The sequence below is a fragment of the Oreochromis niloticus genome, linkage group LG10 (genome assembly GCF_001858045.2).
Source record: "Oreochromis niloticus isolate F11D_XX linkage group LG10, O_niloticus_UMD_NMBU, whole genome shotgun sequence".
Taxonomy (NCBI): Eukaryota; Metazoa; Chordata; class Actinopteri; order Cichliformes; family Cichlidae; genus Oreochromis; species Oreochromis niloticus.
The window spans coordinates 25,516,622-25,540,129 of NC_031975.2; the positions used below are offsets into that span (position 1 = coordinate 25,516,622).

At 39.2% G+C, this 23,508-nt stretch overlaps 1 protein-coding gene across 6 annotated transcripts in view; it reads left to right on the plus strand.

Moving 5' to 3' along the window:
* Positions 1-23,508, plus strand: part of cadm1a (cell adhesion molecule 1a) — a 455,295-nt gene that overhangs the window by 352,917 nt on the left and 78,870 nt on the right. For all 6 annotated transcript variants that reach the window (XM_005458478.4, XM_003453705.5, XM_005458479.4 and 3 more), the window contains 4 exons: positions 3,129-3,281; positions 4,798-4,935; positions 13,918-14,076; positions 22,180-22,276. In XM_005458478.4, the coding sequence (XP_005458535.2) occupies positions 3,129-3,281; positions 4,798-4,935; positions 13,918-14,076; positions 22,180-22,276 (547 nt within the window). The remainder of the gene's footprint in view (positions 1-3,128; positions 3,282-4,797; positions 4,936-13,917; positions 14,077-22,179; positions 22,277-23,508) is intronic.

The following is a 23,508-nucleotide window of genomic DNA, read 5'->3' on the forward strand; positions in this document are numbered from 1 at the left end:
CACTAATTAGGGGCACATTATTCATCTCCTAGAATAAGGGTTTCATTGTAGTTAGACAAAAGAAACTAATAGCTGCGCTAATGGAACCAAGCATATAAGTTGCCTGTTTTTTTTCTTTCTCTTTGGAAAAGGTGAGGATTCAGACGAAATAAGAGCTTTTATGGAAAATAACTTTCTTGTATGCCACACTTTAACACTGCATCATTAAATCTTTTCTGGATTGTTTGCACTGCTTCTTAGCAATTTGTTGTAGTGTTGTGAGCAGGATTTTCTGGCAGAATAATCAAAGACTAAGCGAAGTACCAGGATAACAGCAGCATCTTAGTGATCTCTTGTTCAGATCATCCAACATCATGGCCACCGTTTTTAGGCTTTCTTTTTCGGCCAAAGAGGAGCACAGGTGTATATTTGGATGCAGATTTTTTTTCTAGGTGATATTATTTTAAATTTATCTGATATTCACAAATAACGATGCACCAAATCAGTTTTAGCCTCTTGCTTTTTGCATGTGTACAATACCTCTCAGCTTTAAATCCTGATAGCGTATGGCCGCGGAAGCCGCGTAAAATTATAATGGACCCCGGAGGTTCTTCTATCTATTCATGTCTGTTTTGAGGTGTTTTGTGTCAGAAGTCTCCGTGTTTAATACTTTAAGCTGGTAAAAAAAAAAGAGTGCCAGAGGATGAGTACACAGATCTAAGAGAGTGCAGAGTGCAGAGAACCTGGAGTTGCTGTCAGTCAGAGCAGAGTTTATCAGCACATCGAAGAGGGGATGGGTATGGGTAGGCTTTCATCTTAACCACATGTTGTCATTCTACATTAGAGCTGATAGAGTGTGCTTAGGTAGGTGGGCAAACAAGGTTAGGCAAGATGAAAGTGACTACAGATGAAGAAGAGACAGGATTTATGGAACTGCTCTCAATTGCTGTGTAGGCTCACTGAAGGACGGCCAAGGATGAGGCTTGTGTTAATACAAACAACGCTGTTAACAGCCACAGTATGTCTGAACAAAACTGCATTTTGGATTGAATAGAAGCGAGTAACAAAGTGCTTTATACAGAGTTGCACACTTAGCTCTGTGATTGATTGTTGACTAATTATATTGAGAGGTTTTTTTTACCCATGTGAAAGCTCTTTGAGTACAGCTTGAGGTTGTGAAAGCAACAATGGCTGGCTTGTATTTGTCCATATAAATAAATTCAAATTTCTAAAATATTTTTTTTTTTTTACCAGATTTACGCCTACTCCCGGAAAATGCTTGGACTGCTAAACGGCTCTTTGTTTTGCGCTAATATAGAACCAAAAGAACTCAAAGAATCTTCTTATGAAGAAAAAAGAAACAGAAAACACCAAAGTCCTGTCGTTTTTATTACAGTATTGTTTTTGTAAAGTAACAAAATTAAAAATGAATGGCTTCTTCTTTTTTTCATGCTTATGATGGACAAAAAGCTGTAGAAAGTTAAAATACTGAGTAATCTTTCTCACTTGTTATTTGTCATAAGAAGCACACTTAAATTGTCATGTTTGAGTCTGTATTTAAAAACTGGAGGTATGAGTGGAGATGGTGGTGCTAACAACGCTGGAGGTGGCAGAATTTTATAGGCCCAGATTTTTGTTGGTAGTGACCAGAATGGAGAGCATTAGAATTTAGTATATCAGTGAAGCTGGATGAGTTTAAATACCTGGGGTCAGCCATCTAAAGCGATGGACGATGCTCAAGAGAGGTGAGAAAGAGTGCAGGCATAGTGGAGTGGGTGCTGATGAAAAGTAGCAAGAGTGAAAGGGAAGGTTTACAAGATGTTAGTGAGTCTTACTGTGATGTATGGTTTGGTGATGGCGCTGGCAAAATGACAGGGGGTGAAGATGGAGCTGAAAGTCTAAAGATTTTCATTGGGAGTCACCAGGATGGACGAGATTAGAAAGGAGTCCATCAGAAGCACAGCTCAGGCTGAGCAGTTTGGAAATAAAGTTAGAGAGGCGAAGCGGAGATGGTTTGAACATGTGCAGAGGAAGGATATTGGATACACTGGAGAAAAGATGTTGGAGATGGAGCTGCCAGGAAGGAGGAAAAGAAGAAGAGCACGGAGTGGATGTAGTGAAGATGGAGATGCAGAAGGTTGATGTAACAGAAGAGGATGCTAGAGACAGAGTGAGGTGGAGGCAGATGGTCCGCTGTCGTGGCCCTTCATAGGAAGAAGTTACAGCTCCAGTGGAGTTGACATAAGGCAGTGGACAGTTTGATATATTTTGTGCTTTATACCCAGATTCTTTTGAGGCCAAAAAGAAATAAAATGCACATTTTACATTATGATCTAATGTTGTTGTTTGTTTAATGAGATAACAGGATATATTTGTCCCGCACCCTGCTCTATTGGATGCTGCAAAATCCTTTTTTTAATGGTAAATGGTAAATGGACTGGTTCTTATATAGCGCTTTTCTACTCTTCTGAGCACTCAAAGCGCTTTACACAACTTGTGCATTCACCCATTCGCACAATTTCGTAGTGCTTTCTAAGTAACATTCACACACACATTCATACTCCGATGGATGCATCGGAGAGCAATTTGGGGTTAGTATCTTGCCCAAGGATATTTGGCATGCAGACTAGGGGAAGCCAGGAATCGAACCACCAACCTTCCGATCAGTAGATGACCTGCTCTACCGCCAGAGCTACAGCCAGGTGGTAGAGCAGGTAATAACAATATTCACAAGCTAATAATATGTCTCATTATTAGCTATAAGCCTCATTTGAAGACTACTGGTGAAATCACACTTACAGGGGTATGGGATCACATACCTTTATAATACCAAACCCTGAATAATGACAAACAGCAGCATGAATGCAACTTCCCTTTTAAATTGCATGAACAATACTAACTTCATAAAGTCATATAAAGCAGAGTTCTGCATTTTTGAATTTAAAGAAAACACAATATAAATGTGTTACAGACTAAAAGTAACTTAAAGTAGGAAGTCACAATGACTCTTATACTGTGTGAGTGTATATATTTGATGTCACAGCCATCATTAAACTTGTGATTATCATAACACTGTCTGTATTGCCAGTATTTGTTGATAAGCCATTAAAGTTGTATTGTGTGTATGTTGGGTTTTTTTTCTCTTTCAGCACTGAAAGACTCTCGCTTTCAGCTTGTGAACTTCTCAGACAACGAGCTGCGAGTGTCACTGTCTAATGTCTCGCTGTCAGACGAGGGTCGATATGTTTGCCAGCTGTACACAGACCCCCCGCAGGAGGCCTACGCTGAAATCACAGTGCTAAGTAACAAAGCGCACAAACATATACATACATGTGCAGACAAACGCTCAGTGTTATTGTTAGAATTGAGTGAGTTAAACAGCAATTAGTCTACACAAGGTCTTAACACATTAATAAACTGTATTCGTATAGATGTGTGAGACGTGAGATTGTTTTTGGCTTTTTATGGTGAGCTTAGTGAGAAAGGTGTTCAAATAACAAACAAAATATAACTTTTTAGATAAAATTTTCACAGTTTTCCCTAAATTTAGAGACTAGCCCAATTTTATAAGTAGGCATACCTTTACTAGGATATTTTGGAAACAAAGCTTGGGACTTTTAACTATAACTGAACAATATTGCGCTATAAATGCTGTTGTGATAATAGCTGATAAATATGAACATAAAAATATGACATCAACATGCATTTTTTAAACTTCGTGTTTATTGTTTTATGTTTTCAGTGTTTCAAGCTTGTGATTTTCACATTTTTAAATATTTGTCATCTATAACTGTAAATACACTTACTGGCCACTTCATTAGATACACCTTGCAAGTACTGTGTTGGACCCAATTTGCCTTCAGAGCCGTCTTAATTATTCATGGTAAAGATTCAACAAGGTGGTGGAAACACTCCTCGGCAACTTTGTTCCATATTGTCATGATAGCATCGCACAGTTGCTGTAGGTTCAATGATGTGAATCTCCTGTTCCACCTCACCTCAGCTGTGCTCTACTGGACTGAGATCCACTGACTGTGGGGGAAATTTGAGTTGGTTTGAATTTAGTGACATGGTGTGTTATTCTGGTGGAAGCAGCATCAGAAAATGGGCACACTGTGGTCGTAAAGGCGTGGACATGGAACAGCAACAGTACTTAGGTAGGCTGTGGTGTTTAAATGATGGTCAGTTGGCCCTAAAGGACCCCTAGTGTGCCATCCAGTGTGTCTGCTGCTGTAGCCCATCTGCTACAAGTGGTTGCTACAAGTAAGTGGTTGTTTGAGTTACTTTTGCTTTCCTGTCAGCTTGAAGCAATCTGGCCGTTGTCCTCTGACCTATGACAACAACATGGCCCAGAGAACTGCCACCCACTGGATATTTTATCTTTTTCGGACCATTGTCTGCTTCCCTTGGAGGTCGTTGTGCAGAGAAATTCCAGTAAATTTGGTAGATTTTAAAATACCAGCAACCATGCCATGCTGATGTTTGCTTTGGACCTCAGCAGGTTATTCCAATCATGTCTAAATGCTCTCATGTGATTGGCTGGCTAGTTAGTGTTATTATTAGTTGAACAGTTGTATCTAATAAAGTGGCTGGTGAGTATATATTGAATAAATAACTGCAAAATATGAGTTATTTAAACGAGATCCAACATGTTCACAGTATTGCAAATGATAATTCCTGAAGTAGATTTTTGCACTTTTCTAATTCTAATTTCTAAAAGAAAAGCCTGTTTTCCTGTTTTCTTCTCAGCTTGTAGTTTTTAGGGTGTACTGCATTGCCTCAGTGTTTACACAGTTCTGTTTGTGTGTCCTGTCATAGTTCCTCCAGGTAACCCCATCATTGAGGCCCGGGATGAGGTCCTGAGCGAGGGCAACGAGACAGAGATGACCTGCACTGCCATGAGCAGTAAGCCTGCTGCCATCATCAGATGGATGAAAGGAGATAAAGAGCTTCCAGGTACTCTAGGCACTGTACACTGACTTTGAGCAAATCCCATCCAACAGTCAAGACCTTTCCTCTCTTAACACAAATAAATATATATACAAGTATTATCTCTAAATTAGCTTTGAAATGAAACTAACCATTAACTAATGTGTGCAAAAATAAATGAAAAAATAAAAACACATTTTCTTTCAAACATCAAAATTTCAAGGATCATATTCGTAATCCTGCCTATGTACCAACTGCAATGCAGTTTTATTTTTAGAATTCATAATAAACCCACAATTTTATTCACCTGTTAAAATCCAAATGAAGTTAAATAGCTTAAAATTTCCTTTTTGTCCTCTACAGAGCCGGTCTTTTTCTCATTATCCTTTAGGGAAAATAGGTGGCCACATATTTGGAAACCCCATAGTTTTGTATTTAGTGAGCAGCATATTTCAAGATTCTGTGAATATACAAACAAATAATTTGGATACATTGTTACATATCAATATTTTTTTCCCTCTTTATTTTTTTAAAGAATTAAGACATTTTAGTTGTAATCATATTAAGCTAAGGTTTGGCTGAAACGTTTGCACAAGGTCAAAGCTAAAATCAGACCACAACAAACATGTTCTTGACTTGCAGTACTCTGATCACATTTTTCTATGAGTTTATGAGTTCTTCATGGCAAAAAAAAGCTTTAAAAGAAGAAGCAAGGTCAGTGAGTGATGGGTGAATATATTAATACTGCTACTGAAGCCAGGAGGACTGCACTGTTTGGCATTTAAGAAATGACTTGACAAATAGATTCAAAAAATTATTTTATTTTTATATAATTCCATTTATAGGCACACTTTCTTCCTTTGAGCACATATTAATGGTGTTACTTTTTAAATGGAGCTCTGCTGCGACTTTGAATAGATTCCATTAGAGCAATTTGCATTTGCAGTAATGGCTGAGGCCTGTTGGCATCCTGACAACCTGCATGCCTTCATCAAAGGTAGCTGCGCTTTAGAACTCAGAGCTCAGGGGTTGAACAGGCCTCCTGCCAAGCAGCTCCACCTCAGAGCCCAGACAGTAAGCTTTGTAAAGACTTTGAAACAAAGGTCCGAATCAGAAGCTGTTCTAAAAGCCCGGAGCAGGTTCACCTCCGCACCGAGGCGCATAAAACCTTCAGTGGCCAGCTCAAATCGAAGAATGTTCCATTGTAACAAGGTCAGGGATTGGCTTACAGCTGGCTTTTAACATCACAAAAAAGACTCATTATGTTCAGTATGGCAAGAACGGCAAATTCTTTGGGCATTGAATAGCCAGAGCCAATGGCCTTTTAGTCACTGATATCACAGAAGTCTCTATAAAAATGAACCTAAATTGTAATTTGAACTGATTTTTTTTTCTGAACAGATGCACATGCATTAAAAAATGTATTTCATGTGATATTATTGTTGAGAAATACAGTTAGCACCACCATGAATAGATTACAGTTTTCCTAAACTTACACATTTTACTTAATGATATTTAAGAAATGCATTTATCCAGAAAGCTCAGTAGCACTGTTACTTAAGTGCATTAAAGCACAAAGACGAATGGTTTTTTCCAGCATACTTACTTTTGTAAATGGAGAAAGTGAAACTAGTGACCACTGTGGCTGTTAGTCACAGTGAAATACTGATTCAGGGTTTCCAGTAACTCATTTAAATAGGAGCTTGCCAGTCTCTGCATACAAAATCCATTCCCATTCAGCATTTTCTATTTATTTAAAACACTGTGCTGTGTCATTGTTTGCTTTCACCGAGTATTCCCAACCTCTTTAACTGAGCTCTCAAACAATGCCCATTTGTTTGTTTTGTGGAATGACAGAAAAATTATTTGTGTAATGCTAAACGCCCTCCAACCTCGCAGACATGTTTTCTCACACTTGTTGGGAATGGATTGACATTTACAGAATAGGGTCAGCACTCTGTGAAGCTCTACAACTGCTAGATACAATTTTTCGCAGTAGCACAAAATACAGGTGTACTTAATGGCTCACTTGTCACAACACTGCGTTTGGAGCATGCTGTTTGCTTTTATCAATTTTTGCCACAGGTGAAAAGGTGCTACTGGCTGAAGCAGCCTCAACGGTTGCAAGTTTGCCCAGATAAACCATCCTTTATTATTGTACCTACAGGTGTGGTCAAAGTTTACATACACTTGTTATGGGCATGGGTGCTGTGGTCATCTTGGACTTTTAATTTTTTTGAACCCTTCTTTTTCCAGGATGGGATGATTGTGCAACATATATCCTTAATGATTTTAAAGTCAAGAATTGGGTATACAAATTTGACTTTATTTTGGACCTTTTGTAATGCACACAAGACTACAAGTATATATGTATATATATATATATATATATATATATACATATATATGTGTGTGTGTGTAGCCTCAAATATATAGATACATCCCCATTAATATCTGGTTAAATTCCCCTTACCAAGTTGCACCTCGACCAGATGCTTTTGGTAGCCATCGATAAGCTTCTGGCCGAGTAATTTACCGCTAGAGTCCATTTAAGTTGGTTTATTTCCTGGTACGCGTCCGTCTAGTCCAAAAATGTTCTATTGGGTTGATGTCGGGGCTTTGGAAAGGCTTTTCCAACAGTTTAATGTCTGCATGCTTTATCCATTCAAAAAGTTTTGATGCATGTCGGAGGTCATTGTCCTGTTGGAACGTCCAATTGTGTCCAAGTTTCAACTGTCTACCGTTTGATTTGAAGAATTTGGAGATAGTCCTCCTTAATTATTCTGTCCACTTTGTGCATTGTGCTAATACCACTGGCAGGAAAACAGTCCCAGAGCATGATGATACCACCACCACCGTGCTTGATAGATGGGACAGTGTTCTTAGGTTAGAAAGGTTCATGTGTTCTCCTTATCATTGTGGCCAAATAGCTCAATCTTTGTCCCATCTGACCATGAAATATTCCTCCAGAAGGCATTTAGCTCGTCTATGTTAGCAGCTGCTAATTTCAGTAAGGTCTGAAGTTGCTGATTTTGGAACAGGCAGCTTTTCTGTCCATGACAATGTGAAACCTGCTTCACTGTGGACAATGATGCTGGTGTTCCACAAGTTTCCTGTTTATCGTAGGCTTGAGTCTTGGTGGGTTTTTGGGTTGTTCTTGAACAATTTCCTCTAAAGTGTGACAGTTTTGGTCTCCTTCCACACCTTAGCAAAACGGTGACACATCAGAATAACTTGTAGCTACATGAAATGAACTGATGTTCCTGGAAACTGCACTTGCTTAGAAATGACTCCAAGAGAGATTTCTTGGTCTCTTCCCCTACAATTCTCCTTTTTAGTTCCTTGTATTTTTCCATTGCTCTGAGTGTTGGTCAATCCCATCAGTGCTGTCAGACAAATCCTTTTTATGCTGACAAACAGAAACTACCTGTTGTAGTCAATCATGGTCATAAATGAGAAGTTACTCAGTCTTGGCCTTGTCAAGTTAAAAGACACTGTAGAACCTTCAGCACCACTTCTTAAAAGATTCAACTGAGTGTATGTATATATTTGAACCTTCATCTATACTTTTCAAACTTGTTGTATGCACTGCAATTATTCCACCCTGGAAGTTCAAAGAAATCTTTAAATGCCCCAAATTACGATGACATTCATGTCCATAATTAGTGTTTGTAAACTTCTGACCACAACTCTATACCTTTCCAATAATAGCTGCTTTGTTAATGCTAGCTGGATCTTTCTTTTTGTTTGTTTGTTTTGTTGATGCCACAAAAAAATCATTCTGTAAATGAAATATGGGGTTGTTCTGCTGATGTTGGAACTATTTAAGACAAAGGAGTGCAAGAAGATGAAAGATGAGAAGAAAAAGAATGGCCCAGGGTGCTGGAGATCTGGCACTAGAGTAGAATTACTTAAACTGCCTTTGGCTGTCCTTGCCTAGAAGACTTATTTCTAATTAAATGTCTCCGGAATTTAACATAATTACCTTAAAGGATAATCACACTCTCTTAAATATCATTTAAAGGTTGCAATTGTCATGCTTGCCAATTTAAATCCTACCATCTTTCCAAATATGCACAGACCTATTATCTCATCATTATCCTTTTCTTTATTCCTGCTCTTATCCTGCTTGTTTAGTGCTTTATTAACATATGCCCTGACACTAATATCTCCAGTTTTTTTTAAGCTTGCACAACAATTGAAATCGTAAGAAAAAGGGAATCCTAGCCGTGCAGGTCATTCCTCCCTGTTCATTTAAAACTAAGGAGAAGAAAGCAGATAGAAAAACAGTCAGCAGGGCACTTCATTGACTGACAGGGACCAGAGCAGCCATTAGCCTCAAGTGTTAAGAGACTACCACAGGGTGATTTCAATTACCCTGCTCTGCCCCAGTAGGAAGACTGGACAAATGGATAAAAGGATATTTTGGGAAAAGTAAGTGATGGAATTGGAGAAACATATATTTTATATAACATTGCATTGCTTCATTTCTTTTCCACAAGGATACTGTTAGACAGTAAACGTTCAAGAAATGAAGTATGTCCGTGCAGGGAAAGAGGACTACTTGAGTTTTATGGTTGAATCCGCAAAAAGTTAAAATACCACTTCAGCTTTTATTCGACCTTCCACTGCCTTTCACTGACATTCATCTCTGCTGCCACAGCTCCAAAGTTTATGTCTCTGTATGTTTTCAGTGTTTAACACAGGCTTAATACAGAGAACTCTTTACGTTTTGAGGGCTTTTATAGCTGAGAGAAAACCCCCCAGTTAAAACAAAATTATGATTAATAAAAAATCTTTACATTTATTAATCACTGTCTTTAAATGATATTTAGATAAGTATTGAGCAGGATTAAAACACAGACTTTCAGTGGTATCTAGCAGTATTGTGCTTTCTTCTGTATAGCAGCCATAGCAAAGGGCACTGAGATGTGAAACTGCTGTTGCTGGCCCAGTCACCTCAGCATTTAAAAATAGATCACCAGAGGCAAATTACTTCCACAAAAATTTTTATTCATCAAGGCAGCGTGGACAAACCTAAAATATACAGATTCGTGCCGCTAAGCTAACAAAGCATGACCTTGACAGTGCTGGTCTTTAGGGGCACGACTTCAAAACAGAGGGAGTACGTTGCATCTGCTCTGATATAACCAGGCTCTGCTAGATTTTGTAGTGTTATGAAATTTGTTTGACCAGCAGTTAAACTTCAAACCCTACATTTCTAAGCTCATCCAGTCTTGTTTGCTTCATGCAAGGAACATTGCAAAAAATCTAATCTACACTATCAGGCAGCAACTTGGACATTTTAGTCCACACTTTAATCTTCTCTTGTCTTCTCTTACACTCCTGTCTTCACTTGGTTCAAAAAGCAGCTCATATACTAAATAATAGCCAGTGTTCACTCCTCAACCCTTTTCTTCCCTCCCCGTGGCTCCCAGCGAAATTCTGAACTAATTTAAAAACGTTATTAATTACTAACAAAGACCTAAATAGAGGCTCGGTGGTACACATTTTCCTTACAAGTGAAAGACCCATGGCTCAGTCCTGGGAGAAGACATAAATTCCTTTGGGATTCTATCAGGAAGGCCATCCGGCATAAAAATCTGTCAATTCAAACATGCAGAGCTACCCCTTGTGAATAAGGGAGCAGCCGAAAGTAGCACACACCGACAATGCCCATGCTCCTGCTTATTTAGTGACCTGGGAAGTCTTTATTCCAGCAGTTGGTCAGATTGGGGTCATTTTTGACTATTGCATGGTCTCATTTTAAATCCAGAACAGGCTTATGAGGTTATAGCTCCTGCGGCTATAGTACCCACAAAAATACATATGTGAGGCCAAATATATGACTTTAAGCTCATCTCTGTGTATGAATGTTGTATAAATCTTCATCCCAGTTGTGAAGGAGTAGTCCTTAACAGGGACAAGCAGGAGTCTTCATGGTCTATGACATTTGCAAACAACATCATAGTCAGAGCAGGTGGAAGAGAGCCGAGAAAGGTGGAGGTATGCTAAAGAGATAAGAGGAAATGTGAATGAGAGGGACTCTGGGGTAAAAGTGAAGAGTGAGTGAAGGTGGCTGAGTTTAAATACCTGGGGGTCAACTATCCAAAGCAACAGACAACGCACAAGAGAGGTGAAGAAGAGAGTGCGGAGAGGGAAGATAGCAGCAAGATTGAAAGGTAAGGTTAAGATGGTAGTGAGGACTGCTATGATGTCTAGCTTAGAGACAGTGTAACTAAAAAAAGGCAAGAGGCAGAGCTGAAGATGTTAAAATTTTCATCGGTAGTGACCAAGAGGGACAAGATTAGAAATGGGTACGTCAGATGGAAAACTCAGGTTGAGTAGTTTGGAGATAAAGTTGGAGAGACAATACTGGGATGGTTTGGACATGTAAAGAGAGTGGATATACTGGACAATGGATGGCGCTGCCAGGCAGGAGGAACAGTGGAAGATTCATGGATGGAGTGAAGGAGGAGATGCAAAGGACTGGTGTCACACCAGTGGAGGAAGCTAGCAATAGGGTGAGATGGAGGCAGATGATCTGCTATGGTAACACCTAAAGTGTTAGAAGAAGAAGAAAAAGAAGGAAGATTAGTGAATAGTTAGCCGTCATGAGCACCTCTTGGATAAACTCTGCTAAGTGGCTGGAATTTATAGCATGCTAGTAGACAATTACATTAGATAGTTGCTTGTGTAGTTTGATGGACTGAAATTGAACATGAGAAGATGTGGACTTGCTGGAAACGATTATTGCATTTGACCATGGAAAATAAAAAGTATGCTGCTTTTAGCTGGCTTGCTGGGATTCACTGGCCACATATCTTCCTCGCATTGTCTGAATACAGCTCTCTGCCTAGCTAAAAGCTACACCTTTTGGGTTCTCTTAGTATATTTCATGTGGTAATACTTATCAGAGTGAGCTCAGTTGTATACTCTTAATTAGCAAGTGTCGGCCTAAGTAGACTGAGGAGCTATAGTTGTTAGCACTGTTGGACTAGCTAACCCTGCAAGCCGATACTATGATGCTAACTTTCAAGCACATACTTGGTTTTCACATATGCCAATGTCATTGTGATGGTTTGTGGTTACCAGGCCTATAACTTGGTCTCGAAGTCTGCCTTAAAATACAGACAGAGCTACAGGCAAAGATGAGGAAGTTAGCTGCATATGTACTGCTTCATTCCTATAGCACACAGTGGATGATACACACAGGAAAAGGTAGAGTGGCTTGGATGTGCCAATCCAGGAGCAGAATGTCAGGAAATGACTTTTCTGGAGTGTTGAAAATGACAGATGGTGTAAAAAGGAGGATGGGGAGGAAATAAGATGGCGGATCATTAATCATCTCAGAAACCATTTATTCTAAATATACCTTCTACTTCCACACCTTTGTACCTGCCTTTGTGAACAGCTTTTGTGGGTTATTATTTTTATTGTGATATAAATTGTCAAATGTAAAGCACAAGGTTCAGACACCCAGGACTTGAATGAAGACATCTTTTCACTACTCTTTCATGCATCTCAAAAGGCATTTTGATTTGAGCAGACCCCTTCAGGTTCCCATTTCAGGTGCTTGCATACATCTAAAGCCTCTAGTGGTATTTATTCATGACAACCTGTTCCTTTACACCATCCACATCACACAGGTTTGCTTTCCCAGCTACCAAAAAGACAGTTGTCACCACAGTGACAGGAACACCCCAGTGGCTGAGCTACAGAAGAGTGAGTGGAATGTGCACCGAGTACATATTTTACAGCTGAAATGTGAATTGATGGATGCAGCCGTTCATATTAGCACAGAGTTTCTCCTTTTCTGGCGTTTCTTTTTTGCAGGCTCTTTCTCTGATGTTTGTTTTATTGATGGGACACAAACACGCTTGTGCAAATGACTGCGAGGAAGTGGGACAAAGGGATAAAAAGGATCAATCTTTCTTTGTCACTCTACTGTACAGCAGTCTCTGCATCTATGTCCCTCATTTTGCGCAATGAGGATGTCCTCGTCGTTGCATTTGAGAACATTTTGTCTGTGTGATATTAAAGAGCAGCCAGTAATAAGACGAGGGACGCTTTGCGAGCTTCAGATCTGGCAGTGCCGTACAAAAGGTGGCCACACAATAAATCTGGCTTGATAAAGCCTAATGAGTGATTCAGAGTCGCACAGTAGCCCCTGACAGCAGGCAATTTTTAGCTGATTCACCTTATCGGACCATTTTCAAGGACACGCTTCTCACTCCCACTGTAAATATTTTGCAAGGTCAGGGGAAGAAAGACATTCCCCTTGCAGGCGAACAATGGCTGTCTTTGTCAGTCCTTAATATTTCAAACCATGGTTGTTTTTTTTTCTCTGGTAGCCTTGAGTGCAAAGCTGTCATCATTGATATTTTGTAAAGTAAAACTTGCGCTGACTGTTCAGCAAAATACGTTGGGTTTTTTTATAGCGTACTCCCAGAGGAATCAAGGATGCATAAAATAAAGCTCTGACAGAAGTAAGGAAGAAATCCAAAATAAGTTTTGATAATATTTACCCAAATAAAAGCATATAGAAATTATTGACATTTTCTCTGCAATGGCAGCCTAAGCCTTGGGAGCTCTGTTTTCCTTAGATGACCTTTGTGGGCAAAGCATACATTGAAAATCAATTGATCCCTCAAGCAGGAAATCAACCAGCCTACAGAATACGAGGAGTCCTTTAAATGATTAGGACAGCAAGCTGTGCAGTTTTTATTTCAAACCAAACTCCAACTTTTTACACTGTTTACACCAACTAAAGTCCTGGTATGGCTGCTGTGGTTGGATATCCAGGCAAGCTTCCTAGAGGTGCTTCTCCCACAGTACAAATACTGTCCCACCAGTTTCAGTTCCAAACCCCAGTACCACTGGATAGATGAATACTTCAGATTTTCTTTACCTCCAGATACCTCCAAAACAGTGGGTCCTGCCAGAACCCACTGACTGAATTGATTTAACCTCCTTTATTTGTTTTGTCTTTGTTCTTTCTTACCATAGGCAAGCCCAAAGTTGAACTGACCTACGACAAGATGTACACAGTAACCAGCCGACTGACGTTCACCGTTAGCAAGGAGGATGACGGCGTACCTGTGGCCTGCATCGTCGACCACCCTGCAGTCAAGGACTTCCAGGCACAGAAATACCTGGAGGTGCAGTGTAAGTGCTTCAGCTTGGTAATAAGTTAGAAATCAGCACGGATATTTGATGGATATTTAAACAGCGTTATACTTTCCCTTTTTTCCTTTTTCTGAGTATCATCTGCCTAACTCATCATCTTAATTCAGAAAAATGGACCGGATTAGAGAAGAGTGTTCCATTCCTACTAATTAAATGGAATAGATTTGCTTTTTTCTTACCCGCAACTAAAAGTTTAATGCATGAGGTGTGGCAGTGACATTGAAAGAAAATTATGCATGTTATAATGAATAAAAGGGGAAATTGGACTGTAACACAGTAGACAGTTCTATCTTCACTAATTAAATGACATAAACTTTCCACAACCTCTCCCCCCACCACCCTCTGAAAGTTTGGTGAAAGGCTTTGCCATTGGAAAAAAAGAAGATTCATCCTGTGTGAGTAGAAAAAAATGAATGTAGAGATGGTTTACAGATGTAACGAAGGAGAAAGTGTACAGGGTTCATGCAAAGCTGAGGATGCAACAGAGAGGGTGAGATGGAGGGTGATGATCGACCCCTGAAGGGAGAGCTGAAAGAAGAAGACTCGTGTGTTTAGTTTCCTCCAGAAAAACATGTCGGTGTTAGATTTGAATTTCACTTTGCTCTTCTCACCTCTTTGTGAAAAGCATGGAAAAAAATCTGCAGATATAGTTGAATGCAAAACAGATGCATACTTAAAAAGCTATTATCTTGGTGGCACAATGGCCAGCACAAGCAGATCTTTTCAACTGGTGCTTTCCTGACTTCAGACATGCTTTGCCTGCCTGTGGAGTATTTTGGTGCTAACAGCAGAGTGCACAGTGTGCAGGTGGTAGTGTTTTGTGGAAAAATATTTCACATGTGCATCGGAAATAAATATTTTAGAGTTGGTTTTTTTCCCTAACCTAATGTCAATCATTTCATTAGGAAGGGCAAACCAAATGCACAGCAACTGTTTACTACAAATATTTGCTACAAATGCACAGCAACAGTGCAAAAGAATATAAAATAAAATATAGATGTAAATATAAATAAATCTCTATAATTCAACCCTAGCCAGGCAACGCTCTTAAATTTAGCATCAGAAATTAAATGCCTGTCAGGAAGTCTGCATTCATTTATAAAATGATCTGTCAGGATCCAGTTCTGTTATTGATATGTGCTTCATGCTGCACGTAAAGCTTTTGTATCAGTTTACACATGTTATTAAATACTAACAACCAATCTGCAATTTGCAGTTTATCTCTGATTTGACAAGTATCACACCAGGCCACTCTCTCTTAAACACTTATTGTTGTTCCATAAAGCATCTTTTAGCACTTTCACGCTTCCTTGTGGTGAATGTCTGTGCTTTCATTTAGAAAGGTTAGCTAAACCATGTTAGCTCAGTATTAGATTTTAAATTACAGGGTAATCTGTGACAGCTAGGATCACTTTCTTGTCCACCTTTGACGGCGTTAATATTTTAAGTCTGGGCTTCGTTTTGATGTTGTGAGAGAAATGGCACTGGAAAAACTCCATGGTACTCCAAAAATGTAACTATTTTCAATTGAAAATGTTTTTTAATACTTTAATGCTGAGGGTATTTTTAAATAAGGGACATCAAGTCAATGCTGAACCTTAAGAGCTGTTAGGAAGCAGCTAAAAGCTCCCTGTGGACACAGAATCTTATATTTTGCTAACATGAAGTTTATGTTTGTTATAAAAATTAGAACATTTATTTATGAGTTAGTTTTAGTCTGGGTGGCGGGGTGCTGTTGCAGAAGCTCAGTCATGTTTATTTCTCAGTCTTGTATGATGCACAGCTCTGATCACATGACCTCAGGGTCCTGGTGGGATGGATGCATGTCAATGTACAGCCATGCTTCTCCATGCAGGACCTTGAAATCGCATGGACAAGCTAAGATCCAATCCTTAATTTCCATTTGTTTTTATGTTTATTGACAAATATATATAGATAATACGCACTCATTAGGTGATCTTAGTATTTATTGCTGAGCAGAGAAGGACTTGATCCCTTGTGCTCATACCATGACACTCTGCACCATCCAGACCACTCTATAATTTGCACTTCTGCGTTTAGATTAATTAAACTAACCAGTGGCTTATAGATTTATACAACTTCCCTCAAAAACATAGAATGTTACTTATTTTCCTCAAGTGAATGAGACTCTAAATTTGCTGTTTTGATTTGTATGTGAGGTACACACATTCTCAGAATTCATTAAACTCTAAAATAATCCCCCTGTTTTCATGTAGGAATGGTTAACACAATGTTTATCTATCTAATCATCTGACCTTGTTTATTTAACTAAATGTTCCTTAAAAAAACAACATGTGGCCCATAATGGAGGCCAGGGGCACACTTTTGCAGCAATAGCCACTTTTAATTGCAGTATTATTTATATATATGTATACACAGACGAGTCTTCTCAATAACAAATAATAGCAATAACATAACGCTGCTATAAAACGGCGTGTAACAAGTAATTAAAATCCTAGACTGAATGTTTAGATCTTTTTGTTAATAGTGAATGGTTAAAGTTCTGTATTTATTGTTTCTGTAACCTTATGTCTTTGGCCTCTGGCATGTCCTAGCATTTTATTTAAAAAAATAAAATCTCTTCTGTCACTATCTGACCTTTCTCTATGAGCATGAGAGGAGGAGATCAGCTCATCTACAGAGGCAGAATGGCATTTTGCTGGCCTCTGATAACAGGGAGCTCACACGGACCACCCGGCTCAGTGCCTCACTCTGCTCCGTGCAGGGGCTGAGGCTGCCATGCTCTTTGCATACTGTAGTGGGTAACAAACAGACATAAACAGTCCTCCTCTCTACCTTCTCTTTGAACTCTGTTACACAGTTTAATATTACATAGCAACTGCTTTCAAATTAGTGTATCCTTCCTATGTCCAGAGGAATTTTGTTTCTCTGTGGACTGTCTAAAGACTAACAGTCAACTGGTATGAATTAAGTAGATGTTTACTAATTGAGCACTCGGGGATGTGATAAAGTGCGAAATGCACAGTTTTGAGTCACGATTCTGTGTGTTTTTTTTGATTTATTTGTTTTAGCAAAAGGACCAGAGTTGTTTAAAATTAGTGGAAGTATTATTGTGTTTCAACCAACACCTTTTACAACTTTTACTTTGAAAGCTTTCTTAGTAGTCGTGGTTTTCACTGATCATACTGCCCCTACTGGTCACTAGAGAAAACAGTGAAGGAGCAGCCGACGACAAAACGTGCAATCGACACGCCGTTCCACCGTGTCGGTTTCACTATTTGCCCATTAAAATCGTGAAATCGACACGCATGCAGAATTTGCAGTAAGTTGCAGTAAAAGCAGAGGGAGAAATTTTATTTCAAGCCAACATGAAAATAACCACGGGAAAGCGTTTAAACAGACATTATTAACACATTTCCATGTAAATACATAATAGCTGCTTAGGTTTATCGTTTCTGGCAGTTAAGGACCCTGAAATGACTTTAAATATATTATCTCCCTCTGCTGGTAGTCCAATATCTGCATGTAGTAATGCAACTTCTGCTAGCGAGTCCATTTTATGTTTTATCTGTTACAGGTTTTATGGATGAGACAACGGGACAACCAATATTATTAATCATTATTAATCATTTCAATGAGACTCTAATAAACTGAATGTTCCCAGTTAGTTATTGGATTCAAAGCAACAGAGTCATTCTGCTGTCAGTTTGGGATTGACTCGGGTGAAGTTGGCACTTGTATTATCATATTATTATTGATTACTAGTGATAAATTGACAAAAATCTGTGCAAGCTACTTACATTCTACTTTTAATGTCATCCAAAATGGTAACATTGTTGCAGGATGGAAATTTATCTACAAATTTACAGGCACCCTTGCTTTTATATAGCATGTATAGCCAGAATTTAACAAGTAGTTAGTTAAGTTCAACCCTGACTACAAAAACGAAGCGCAGAGGAGTCGTGCTCATCGGTGCACCCTGACTCAAATTGATTGCAGCATGTTGGCAATCTGCCTGCGTTTATTACACTAGATGAAAATTAGTCACAAACGTTCACCAGTCTGTCTATCTGAGAATGACTCCAGCCAATCCAAGACTGACTGCAATTGTTTGGAGACGGGATGCCTCCCAAGAGGTGTTGTGTGCAGTTGTCTTGCAATCAAAAGTGCTCAGCCTGAGGTGGAATGTGCAACAGTTCATTGCCACACTTACGAAAAAATTAAACACAGTCACCACAACCACCGAGTATTCCTAATCAGCAAGGAAGTTGCTTTTGGACTATTTTTACTCTAGTGTGACTGAGCCGTGAGCTAACAGAAAGCTGTTTGGAAAATTCAAACTCTGGTTTTTGTGTCCCTTAAATGTCGTGAACTATATGTACAATCTATGTATCTTTACAACCCCAATGAACTGTCTGCTTTTTCCTTCTAATTGTCACCACAAAGCCGTTCCCATTAACATATCTAAAAAATGCATGTGTCTGGTAAGAAAATTATGAATGACAAGACTAGAATAAAGCCTACTTCTGCAGTTTCTACAGTGACATGCAAGTTTGCTTACTGATTAGATGCAGTACACTGGTTGATTTACATTTCATTCAGCCACTGTGTAGGCAATTTGTGAGTGGAATGGAGAGCATTGTGTAGTAAGAAAAGGCGGAGGAAAAAAGCCCATTGTCAGGGGACAGCATAATTAAATAAGACACTAATGATTATGTGTATAAGAAAGCAAGCTGTTTGCTCGGATGCTGGGTTGTTTTTCCCATAAGGTCAGCTGGCTGCCGAGAGATGGATAGTGCCGTCTTGAGTGCTTATGAGGTGAGGCACACAATAAAGCAAATAATTCAGTTAGCATAATGATAACGGCTCTCTTGCATATGGTAGACACTATTTCATTTCCACTGAAGTGGCAGCATCCGAATCTGGCAGCACAGTGTTTTTCCATCAAACAGAGACAAGAAAGCTTTGCCATAACTACTTGAGGCTATCAAAACAACCTACAGATGCCTGGCGTCCTTCATGTTTATGGCTCCGAGATGACAAGGTCAGATGACGTCGTGAGCAAAGAAAAAGTTGCAGGATGCCATGTAGTGCCTGGAGTGGAAATAAAACCAAAGGGTTGCTGTCTAAATCCAAGCATGCCCACTGAGCAGAAGACTTGGCTTTTTGCCCATCTGCTGTCCATCACAGAAACTGAAAGCCAGCCACTGACAGGGTGTGATTTAGACAGATGGATGGCCAGACACGTGTTGTTTATTGCCGAGAAGGTCGGACAGCAGCGTGGAACTTTACCGCCAGCTTTGAAATCATAACTCAGCCTCGATCATTCCATCTACAGGCTGATTAAAAAACACACCAAAGAGTGGATTTAGGCGATAAAAAGAGGGAGAGAACATGAATAATTTGCATCATGACTGGTAAACTATAATTACTCTACTTTGAAATAAAATGGTTCCACTGAATGGCATTTATCTCTGCCATTTAATGTTTTCAATTTTAACAAAACTAGAATAAAACTTTTTTTTTTCATGGGGTAAAAATACTCTTATGCTCTTTTTATTACATTCAAGTAAATGGTATTTGTGACATCCATTCTATTTACAAAAAAGATGGGGATGATGTTTTCCTTTTGTGATGTGCTGTTGCTGAGCAGACAGCAAGATAAAAAGCGAATGTTCTTCGGTTTTCTGTCAGTAGGGCACCTCATTGACTGGAACCATCAACCAAAACATACCTGGCATTTTTAAACCTTAGCAAAAGGTTGTAAGTCAGACGAGAGCTTCCGTTTCCCATTTCCCATTCAGTGCATGGCAAGAACGAATTCAATCCCTTATCCATTTGATAGATTGAATAAAACATTACATTCAGTCGTCTCTTACGCCAAGGTGAAAAAAAGGCTTTGATAGCACCAGCAACAGTCAGTGCGATGGGAACAACCAAAACTCCACGGGTGCAGAGAATAGCACAGCGGTGACTGTCAAAGCACCCTACTGATTTGTCAAAACAGCATTCTTACATGCTTTTTTTCTCCAGCTGTAACAGCTACTGAAGTGCTTTTGCAACTTTAACAGGAAGCATCTTTGAACATACCAAGCTACTTGTGATCCTGCCCAGTGCCCACCTATCATCTCCTAGTGCTTTATGTTTTGCTGTCTTCTTTAATTTACATATCCACCAAAGATAAGATAAGACAACCTTTATCAGTTGGCTGGGGCAGGGAACAGTGGCAAAAAGAAATAGAGCAGGAATAAAAGTAACTTTATAACCTAGAACCTAAAATGTACACTACACAAAAATATGCTCACGTATAGCTGGTTTGATGCTCTGTAATCTGTATGCACAGGCTGTAATAGCAGGAAATTTAAAGGAAAACACCTTGAAAGTAATTTACTGTTTACTTAATGTCAAGTCAAATCCCTAATCACTAAGCAACATAGCAGCTCAGTCCTAATAACAATAACACTGCCTTTTAGCAACTTAAACATGACCTGGCCTCCTCTGATGCTCGAACACTGCTGAGGCAGGTCATGGATGTTGCTCTTGTTGCTGTATTTACTGTTAATCCTTGCACCTTTTCAGGATTGCTCTTCAGGCACCATTCCCTTTCTGTTTTTTTAAAAGTAGAAGCTATTTCAAATGTTTGCCCTGAACATTTTAACCATTATTAACAACTGTCTGTCTGTCTCTACGGTTTTTAACATGCCACTGTTTATCTTCCGTGTAAGGAGAACGCATTCAATGGAAAGATTCCCTTTTGTGCTTCTTGTGTTTTGTGGGGTTCCCCAAGAGTCTGTACAGGGAATCCCTGATTTTTTACCATGTACAATATAACCCTGGAAAAATCAATTGTCATGTGGAAAAGAAAGTGTTTGCAGGACCTTTAAAAACAAAGTACATCCCAGGATTTATCAGCCTGTAGAAGCACCTTTAGCAGCGATAACTTTATATAATTGTTTTCTGAGGGACTTTATCAGTCTCACGTCATTGTGGAGTCATTTTGGGCCACTATTCCTTCCAACATTGCTTCATTTCAATGAGGTTTGTGGCATCCGTTGAGGCACAACTCTTTTAAGGTCCCACCACACCATTTGAGTTATGTTGACTTTTACTTGATCTTTGCTGCATTCTGTTGCGGCTGTGCTTAGGATCATTATCCTATTGCATGACCCAGTTTTAATCAAGCTTTAGCTGTCAGACAGATGGCCTCAGATTTGACTCTAGAGGAATCAAATTTAAGAACAGAGAAGTTCATGTTTGACTCACTGACTGCAAGGTGTCCAGGCCTGTGGCAGCAAAACAAGTCCTATTTATCACCCAACCACTGACAGTTGGTATGAGGTGTTTGTGCCGATATGCTGCGATTGGTTTTCCCTAAAGGTAGAGCTATGCAATATGACCAGCCATCTCAACTTAAGTCTCATCTGTCAAAAGAAGATTGTTCCAGAAGTCTTTTGGTTTGTATATAACTGTATGTCCCCTTTAAAATCTCAGATTTCAAGTGCTGGCTTAGTATCTCCAATTGTCACCAGAAGGTGCTTTATGTAATATAAGGTAAAGAGCCTACATTAAAAAAGAGGCCAATTTCTTAGATGTACTTACTTGTTGTCTGATGACTAAAATTATGCACATTTAATCAATATTTGGTTGCTTCTTTCATTTGAAGATCCACAAAAAGGATTCACAGTGTTGTTCATGGGTTCTGATTTTCAGATTACTCATTTTAAGCCTTGAATGGTCAAGATTTTAGATGTGATCTCCCTGCTCCTTAGACACCTTATTAGTGCTCGAAATCCTCCCTCAGTTCATATAAATGCGAGAAGTCGGCAAAGCTGATTGACACCAACCAATGCCTCGTGCAACTTCATTGTTCTGCATGTAACTCCCAGGTTGAATTGGATTTAGCAGTTTTACGTTCTACTCCTGACCACAAATTTCAGCTTTGATGCATGTGCTTATCATTTTGTGGGGGCTGGATTATGTTGATACTTAAGATATCCTATAAATAATTTTACAGCAGACCAGAATTCATGATAAGAACTTATAGTTTGTCATTAATGTTATCTGGATATTTAATACTTTGTGTTTTTCTCATTTTTTCAGACAAACCAGAAGTTAAGATCGTGGTAGAATTTCCTCAGGGTCTGACCAGAGAAGGAGAGAACCTGGAACTGTCGTGTAAATTCAGAGGCAAACCCGAGTATGACACAAGCAAACACACACAAACATACATATTTTACCAATTAAAGATAGCCATGGTGAAACAGGTATGCCTGCCTGCTAACAGCTGCACATCAGTGTATTCACTGACATACCATCAGCGTATCGTGGCGTGTGGCTCTGTCTTTTACTGTTTTCCTTTTGCTGTTGAGAAGTAATGAACATAGCAGCAGTTAGCTTGCACTGGCATTAAAAAGCGTCTGTACATGGAAAAGACATCATTTCAAAATCTATGATTATTCAATCACTTTTCTACCTACAAAAGGCTGTGCGGGGCATTTGCTGTTAGTATTAGGAATACAGTACTATGCAAAAGTCTTGAGCCACCCCTGATTTCTTCATGTTTTATTTCCTCAAAGGCAGACTTTCTTATTATATTTAAAGTAGTCTTGAGCAATCGTTCTCCAGGCTTTCTGACAGTCTTCCAAAGTTTGTCTTTGGATGTTGGCTGCTGTTCAGTCATTTTCAATCCAGTCTTTGTACCTGACCATTTTCAGAGGAATCTTTTTTTTTCTAAGCTGCTCAACACTGAACAAAGACTACAGAGTTTGACCATCGTGATTCCCATAGAGCTGTTCACTGAAAACTTTGCATATATGATAATTGAGGACAAAAGAAGAATAAGCACGCCTAAAAAAATACCTACAGCAGATGAACAGTATCCGAAAGTCATGTCCTGAAGGAAAGGGAAAAATCCAGCTCAGACTTGACACGGGACCTCGGAGTTGCACCTGACCCCGGATGATCTAACAATGGAGAGTCATCAGAAATGGTCTCAGTGGAAGGGTGGCACAGCATGACAAAGATCCCAAACACACCAATTTCCCATTTTCCTAGAAAATGTGGGGTGGCTCAAGACTTTTGCACATCACTGTACATATGGCATGTTTTTGGTTTTTGGTATTAGAAATTTGCTCACTGCTGTATTTTTTGTTCTGCAAGAATATTCTGTCTGTCGAATTTGTACTGACTAAAGCACTATTTACGTTTTTTTAATATGTTCATTTAGGTACTCACAACACTTAAGAAAGACCATGGTGTACTTTTAATACAGTAAAACACCAACAGCGACTTGACACACAGTGTGTACATTCAATCAAACCCAATTCAAAGTGCTTTTGTTGCCTAAACCTAACCACAGATGGAAGTCTGGATGTGAAACCCAGTCCTTTGTGTAAGAGTCGCTTTGTACGCCCACCATCCACCAAAAAC